Genomic DNA, 8,393 nt, shown 5'->3' with positions numbered 1-8,393 from the left:
GAATTTTTGTATCCTTACATCTTTGTCAGTGAAGCTGAGAAAAGTTAATCTCTTAAAGGGCTCAAACAGCATCTGTTTGATCTGATATTAGGATGTCATTATAAGTATAACCTCATTTTCACAGAAATTAATTATCTTAATAGGTTAAACTTACATTTGAAACCTCAATATTTGAGTCTGAAGGAACTTCTCAGCAGAGGAACAAACAGGCCCAGTCAAGTATGAACAATCTGGTTCGGCTCCTGTGGGGAGAAGACAGTACAGACCTTCAACAGGCTGTACAGGACGTGCCTCACATTGTCATGTTCCTCACTCTCAAACTGGACTCTGAAGCAGCCAAGGATGAGGTATGTGGCTGACTAAATAAACCTGAAGTGAAAGGTGACAACTGGCAATAGCAACTGCTCTGACTTGTGATGGAATAAATGAACAGATCTCGCTAATCGTTTCGAGTAGTGAATAATCTGTCCATTTTGCCAGAAATAAGGCCTGAAATTCCGGAGGGGGAAATAGTATCACTGCTGACAAACTGCACTTGGACTGGAACTCAGTTCAGCTCTGCTGAACGTCAGTGCATGAGAACAGGCCTGAGGTGTTAACTCGGAGCTGAGATATGCTCACAAGTGCAGCTCTGTCTCAGACACTCTGGGATGTTTTCAGTGTGCCTCTCCAGCTTCATCTAGGAAATCTGCCTAGTCAAAAAAATTTCCCCCAGCAGGAGCTGTTGGCAGTCCTCATCTATAATCTGTCTGGCTCCTCCTGTTTTGAAATGCTAATGTGCCTTTTCTTAGAGGACTCTGGCATGTCTCCTCCCAATCAGCCACTGATTCTTGCTTGGGCAGCGTTTTAGAGCTACTGAAGTACTTTTCCTTTGTCCTGTAAAGCTTCCTTTCACATCTCTGTCCTTTTTGTGTGCCGCAGAAAAATTTTGCCAGTGTACATATAAGCCATTGTCAGTTTGTGTGGATGTTTCATGATGTAGCCATAGCTACAAATACTCCTCTCAGTGCAGGGACACAGAGCAGTGTCAGGGGCTGAGTTTGGCCTCTTGCCAGGCCTGAAAATGAAAAATGGACAGAGTGGACTTCTTAGGGACAGACATTTGGAGAAAGACTCTTCTTCCCTTGTGTAAATTTTCACATTTAGCATCCTGTCCCAGTGATCTTGTATTGTCTGTGATGAGGAGACATCAAACAAAGCACAAGTTTTGCCAGTCCCCAGGGACTGGGATGGCAGGACAGGGATGGAGTGGGGACCAGAAGAAAGACATTTTGCTTTCTCTTCCCTGGAATTAATCCTTAGAGTCACTCAGTGCTCCGTCCCTTTGCTGAGATAACTTTTTTCTATATATGCTATTTTGCAACTGATTGAAGTCTGTATTGTTCTGTTGGTGATGTCTAATAGAGAAAAAGTGTTCCACCCACACATAATGGAGGTTAGTGTTATTTTCTGGAGACAGGGCTGGGGAGGGGAACCCTAGAAGATTACATGATGACATAGTATCATGCAAAAAGTGTTATGTAGTTTGCAGAGTCAAGTGGATGACAGGTAGGAAATTACAGATTTCTATCTACCTGTGCAACTCTAATTCAGCCCTTCTGTGCATACACAGCATGCTACTGTCTTAAGTATTGCAGTTTTCTGTGAAAGATGCATCTTGTGCAGAGCACAGGATGGACAGATGAATGGATATAATTAAGGCTTATTAGGCAAACATAAATCCAGTGCTTCATAACTCTGGAACACTTGATTTGCAATAGAAATGATGCTCTTAACACAGTATCTTAAGGTAATGTGTGCTTCATTGCTTGTTACAGCAAGAAACTATGCTGTAAGCTTCGCTCTGCAGCTCTTCCCATTCTCATTACATTTTTAATTGGAGGTATTTTCAGCCAAAATTAGCTTATACAAGTGTCTCTTATCATTATTACTTTTTTTTTCACAATAGTATAGCAACTAGGCAAGGCCATTCTGTGCTCTCTTTCCCACCCGGAGACTGCTCCCATTAAAACACTGTAGTGTCTTTCTGCTTTAGTAGTTCCCTATAATAAAAATGAAAAGAGCTCATTTAACTGTAAATTAAATAAACTTCAGATTCTTTGATATCAAAATTCACTTATATATTGCAGATAGTTGGGGGTTTTTTCTCTTCAATGCTAAGTTTGTAGTAGTCCAAGACTGCTGTTGTGTGGATAGAACACCTATGGACAGTTGCTGTAGTCTTAAAACCCAGTGTTTTCTTGATCACATAAACTTGATGAAATATTAAAAACCCACAATTTCAGGGCCTCTGGCTCCTCTGTTGGTAGGTGAGTAGGCATGCAAATGCCTAATTGCAATTCCTGCCCTTCAGAGCAAATGGAGTACTGCTTGCTTGCCCCATTATTTCTTTATACTCTCCCAAGGAACAGGATTAAGCCTGAACATTGAGCAGAGGTAAAAGAGGGATTGTAATGCACTTGTTCTCCCTTCATACCATGGGATAATTGTTTCCTGAGGAGTCTTGGCAGTTTTGCAGCCCCAAATAGTCTCTAATGTCGAGAGATGCTTTGCTGGTATAATCAAGCTCTTTATAGCATTTCCTTACAAAAGACTCTTGCCTTGTTCCAGGCATTTGTCTTGGATTTCATGTACGGAACATAGACATATATCCTGTAGATGTACTGTCCCAGGTTTAAACAGCACTTTAAATTAGCAGTGAAGTTATGATACACCTCTGCCATACTGCACAGTAAAAATATAATGATCCTTTGCTGAGCTGCTTTAGCCATATCCAAGGGAGCCACAGTATGCAGGTCTCATCCATGTAAAATATGGCAACTAGAACTAGTAACTAATTCTCCCACTTGTGAGCTTTTGGCACCTAGAAATAGAATTAATGAGCTTTAAGACTTGTAAGCTCTGTCTGCTCAGCTCTGAAGGAAAGTAGCATTGGAAATCATTTGGGATGTGAGTGTGCCCATGGGGAGTGTCCCATATGGCAGTGGTTTCAGTGAGTGAGGTTGATCCTGTCTTTTGTATGTTTTAGTTCAAGGTAGCAATTAGGATTATACATTATTTGTACCAGTGTACAGCTCTCACGTCTTGATGTGTTTGACCTGATTTTGGCAATACCATGTCTTAAAAGGAGTAGTGTTCGTATTCCTCCTACATGACAGTGTTATTAGAAGCTGTTATTTCAGTCTGTCCAGGTTTGGGGTCAGGGAGAGTTTACACTTTTAAGGAAATGAGGTACTTGCCACTTATTAATGCCATTGTTGTTGGCCTGTGGCCTTTGGGCTTGCTCTGAAGGCACTGATCTGGTATGTGGCATGTGTTGGCCCTTGCTAACTCACTGTGTACATATGTGATACAGCTATGGCCTTTTGTTACAGTTGGCTTTGCTTTCCCTGGGAAAGTGTACAGATAATTCTCAAATGAATTTGGTGTAAAGGCCCCAGTTCATAGTGGGGGGGGGGGAAAAAGGCTCTTTCTAGGCCTTTGTAGTGCTGTAATTAGAAGACAGCAGGGTTTCTCCAGCTCAGGGATTGATTCCAGAAAAAAGGATCCTTGTCACTAATGAGTATTTGTAAATAGAGCTAATTAAATTGGATAAGAATGAAGAGTTTGCCAGGTCCTTCTGTAATGAAACTCTACATTCTTTTAGTCCTGATTTTCTAACGGGTGTTGGCACTGGCTGAATGTGCTTAGTGACATAAATAGCAAAGTTAATATTTCTGTATTTCTTTTCTTTGTCTAGAAAGGTAATTTACTATACTCTTTGCCTGGATATGCTTAATATTACATGCATTATTTTTGGCCCATCATGATTTGGCAGAAAGCAATAAATGAGGGGGAATCATGTTTGCTTATTACTACATTTTTATGGTTCCTGACATAATATTAACTTTTTGAAAGTGCATAAAAAATTGCTTAAAAATCTGGCTAGAAAAAGCAAAATAATTGTCACAAATATTTCTCTCTACTGAGCTTCAGTTTCAAGATTACTTAAGGGTATGACCACAGATGGTCAGAGGTTTGGTGATAGAATTGTTAATGGTGTATGTTACTTGAGTATATATCTCAGTTATATTTTATGCTATACATGTAAAGCAAATATGGGACTGGAGTTTTCACATTCCTCTTGTTGGTTTTGAAGAGCTGTGTGTTTGATGGTGATTTAAATGAGAGTTTGAATAGTGAAAGAACCATACAAATATTAGAATCACAGAATGGTTTGGGTTGGAAGGGAACTTAAAGATCATCTACCACCCTCTGCCATGGGCAGGGAAACCTTCCACTAGCCTAGGTTGCTCTAAGCCCCATCCAGCCTGGCCTTGAACACTTCCAGTGTTGGGACAGCCACAGCTTCTCTGGGCAACCTGTGCCAGAGCCTCACCACCTTCACAGGGAAGAATTTCTTCCTCTCTCTTGGAATCAGCTTTGTTAATAATGTACTTAAAGCTGTAAAATGCAGTGGCCAATACTGTTTGCCATTTTATTTTTCCTCATGTCATTGTGATTCTATGTAAGTTGTGTTTTTCTATAAAACAGAAAAGTTAAAGCTGTCAGAAACATTCATGTACATTTCAAAGCTTTCCAGTATGCCTATGCAGCTCACTGTGCATTACAATCCCATATGAAAGGCTATGATAAAAGCTTTCATATGTAAAAAAATGCTGTTGCCACAAAAAAAGAAATTGTTAACTTGTTTTCTGTGGGGATTTTTTGGGGGAGGTTTGGTTTTGGTTTGCTTAACTAACAGCTAACTTTCTTCACAGCAAGAAATTCTTTATCAGTACCCCATATCTGAAGCCTCCCAAAAACTGAAAAGTGTGAGGGGAATATTTCTCACACTATCTGACATACTGGAAAGTGTTACTGGTACCGAGATTATCAGGTAAAAGTATTTGAAATGTAATGTATTACTCTCTTAATTACTTTTTACATACATGTGCAGCAAACATGGGTCATGCATCAGGTTCTAGGCAAAACCAGGGCAATTCCACCTCTTTAGGCAGTAACTTTTTAACTAGAACATTGCCTGAAGTTGGATTGCTCAGCCTGGATGTACATTGATTTGGGGGAATTTCTCTGTAGTCATAGCAGTGACTAAGATTTTTAGTTCAGTGAAATTGTTTTGAACTCTTTTATAGCTTCATAGTGTTAACAGAAGTGTTTCTGGTTTGATTTTTCCAGTTCCTCCCTCTTCTTATGTGAAAAACTGGTTCAAGTTGTTTACTGGAAAGAGGGTGACAAGTTGCTGGTAATTGGCCTTCCTGAAGAAAAGTGAGTTGCAAAGAAAAGGCTTTTTTCCCTTTAAGTTTTGTGTCCTCAAATTGTGCCCTCCTAACCAAAAAGGAAGAAGGGGAGGGCTTACGGTGTACCCTTTTTACTACAGTTTTTACACCTGTGATTCCACTTCTCTGATCGAATTACTCACATCTTTTATATATCCACTGTTGCAGTTTCATTTCCCGAGTTAAGATCTCAGAAATACTTGTAGGTTGGAAAACAGTAACATTCTAGGATTTGGTAAATTCAAGTACTAAGTAGGATATACTGCTGAATAACATCAGTGATATCACATATTGAGGTGTTCTAGGAGGACTGATTGTTCACAGTAGAGATGTTATAACCACAGCTGCATGTTCTCACTGTTATTTTTCAGTGTGCCACTTGCTCAGCTGAGGAACATGATTGAAAATGTTGTCAGGACCTTGACATTTATGTATGGTTCTTTAGACAGGTGAGTTCTTTCAAAAGTATTTTCTTTTCAAGTCACTCCTTTTTCATTGGTGCTCAGTGAAGAAGACAAATCTTAGCATTAATTTTAATGCTTACATAGAATTTCTTTACGTGTTCCTTTACACTTCCATAAAAATCAGAACTCTGTTCTTGTCTTCTTGTTTCAGTCTTAACACTCGTAAGACACTTCTCAAACAGTCTTTGTTACTTCAGAATGGTTTTTTCCTTGATTAGGTTACATCATTCCCATACTCTAAGTCACTTGGATGTCAACAGCACTCTGCAGGTGTTACCCTTCGTGTTCAGCACTGTCCATAAAACATATCTATGAAGCAGTGTTATATTTTTAATGAAATAAACACTCTGGACCTCTCAGCTCTCTTTGGCACAGTAACTGTCTGTCTCTGCATTTGGAAACCACCCAGAAAACTTTCAGTCTGACTGTAACGTAAATAAAATTGCCAAGGTAGATTATTCATACACTTCCATTCAGTTCAGAGTTAATTGTGTGTATGCCACAGAGAAAGAAAAAGAATCATCTCAGTTTCCAAAAGGAAGAAGCTGATGTTTGTCTCAGATTGCTTCAAGACATCTGCTATAATACCATAGTGCTTCGGGTTTTCCTTTGTTTGTAGCTTCTGCCTGGATATTAGCCTAGTGAGTTTTTTCATGTTAAAAATGACTGTTAAAAATAAATCCAAATGCACATCATGCTGTAAGGAGACTCGTGTAGCGCTGAGGGTTATGTAAACAAGCTGCAAGTTTCTCACTGTTATTCTAACTTGGAGTTCATGTTTGTTCAGTGCTTTCTGCCAGGTGGAAAATGTTTCTCGCCTGGATCATTTTTTCAACCTGTTGTTCCAGCGAGCGCTGCAGCCTGCGAGGCTCAGGGCCAGTGCCAGCCCCAGTGCTCAGCACTATGACACCTGCAGCGCCGCGTTCTCAGACAGCCTCCCCGGCCTGCGCTGGCTCACGCTGCCTCAGGAAGTCAAGGTAATGGCCTTCTCACCTCTCTCCAGAACAATTTGTGCATTCCAGGCCAGAAAATTGATGCAGGGATCTTCTGCTCTTACTGTGTGATTTGCCAAAGTGCTTTGCCCATCCCAGTCCATCCATTTTCCTACCATATGCTTTTCTTGGGTTTGGAGCTACACCATCATTCCCACAGGAAACAGATTGCTGTTATGAGTGTAGTTTGGTGACTTTAGGGTTATCTAGGAAGAGAATATGATGACAAAGGAATTCAACTTCATTTTAAATATGTATGCACACACTTCTCTCAGAACTAGCATAAGAACTATAGATCTTATGAACATTTTCCTACCATATGCTTTTCTTGGGTTTGGAGCTACACCATCATTCCCACAGGAAACAGATTGCTGTTATGAGTGTAGTTTGGTGACTTTAGGGTTATCTAGGAAGAGAATATGATGACAAAGGAATTCAACTTCATTTTAAATATGTATGCACACACTTCTCTCAGAACTAGCATAAGAACTATAGATCTTATGAACACTTAGCTTTTTTGGAAAGCAGCTCCCAGCATCATAGAATCATCAAGGTTGGAAGAGACCTCTAAAATCATCAAGTCCAACCATTAACCTGCCACTCTGCTGTAACCCCTAAACCCACACCTAGTATCCATAGGATGAAATCAGAGTGGTTTGGGTTGGAAGGACCTTGAAAGGCCATCAAGTCCAACCCTCTTGCAATGAGTAGTAGATTCAACTAGATTGGATTGCTCAGAGCCCCATGTAACACACCTTCCTCTTGCAAAATCCATGTTCCATAACTGAGGGGACTAAAACATTTATGCAACATGTAAGTGTGGAATATGGTCAGTCAGACACCTAATAGATACTTGAAATGCAACTCAGTCCACCTCTAACTGTAGTCACACTTTTTCTTCTTGTACTATTTGGTGAGGTTTTTTTCCCTCCATGCTTTTTTCTTATCCCTCAAGTTTCTGTAGAGAGACTCTGTTGCACTTTGTTCTCTAGCTTAGCTTGCAGGTTGTTCCTTCTTTGTAAGATTGTAGCTTTTAAAGGCATTTACCAAACAACATCGTTGATATTTATGATAGAGACATGACTTTCCAAAGCTGTCTGAGATCACCCACGTTTTCCATCAAAATGTTGTTCTTGCACAAGATGACATTTCCAGTTAAGTTCTGGTGAAGATCTTTAAATTCTATCAGGAATATAAAACCAAAAATGGCAGAAAGCCATTGGAATTTTAGCTGGGGGAAAAGCTGAGAGAGTGATTAGTTGTCAGCTGCCAAAAGCCTCGCTGACATGTCTCTGTTTGAGAACTGGCAGTGTTTCAATTGCAGGCAGCCTGTTAATACAGCCCAACAAGTTTGTAATTAGGGGGTTCTTTATTGCAGTAGCACATTCATGTCATGGGTTTAGTGCCTAGTACCATGTTCTTGAAAGGCAAGTGCTCAGTACAACTTACATTAACCAACAGCTCTTGTAGTCAAAGGAATAAGGAAGCTTACAGCGGTTTCAGTAGGACAAAGATAATGTGTGAGAAAGTTTTGGCAATATCAGCAGAGACAAAAAGCTAAATCCACTGTGAGAAAGATTTTGCTCATAACTCAGTTGGATGCAGTAGTGTGCCAGATTGCTAGACCTCGTGTTTTAAAGCACACTGCAAGTAAGAGT

At 40.0% G+C, this 8,393-nt stretch overlaps 1 protein-coding gene across 1 annotated transcript in view; it reads left to right on the top strand.

The window, feature by feature from the left end:
• INTU (inturned planar cell polarity protein) overlaps window positions 1-8,393 on the top strand; it is a 30,747-nt gene that overhangs the window by 14,199 nt on the left and 8,155 nt on the right. The window contains exons 3-7 of the mRNA XM_009075417.1: window positions 144-347; window positions 4,761-4,879; window positions 5,179-5,268; window positions 5,651-5,728; window positions 6,531-6,720. Coding sequence (XP_009073665.1) covers window positions 144-347; window positions 4,761-4,879; window positions 5,179-5,268; window positions 5,651-5,728; window positions 6,531-6,720 — 681 coding nt within the window. The remainder of the gene's footprint in view (window positions 1-143; window positions 348-4,760; window positions 4,880-5,178; window positions 5,269-5,650; window positions 5,729-6,530; window positions 6,721-8,393) is intronic.

Source organism: Acanthisitta chloris, unplaced genomic scaffold, assembly GCF_000695815.1.
Source record: "Acanthisitta chloris isolate BGI_N310 unplaced genomic scaffold, ASM69581v1 scaffold24745, whole genome shotgun sequence".
Lineage (NCBI taxonomy): Eukaryota > Metazoa > Chordata > Aves > Passeriformes > Acanthisittidae > Acanthisitta > Acanthisitta chloris.
This window is presented reverse-complemented; position numbering and strand designations above follow the sequence as displayed.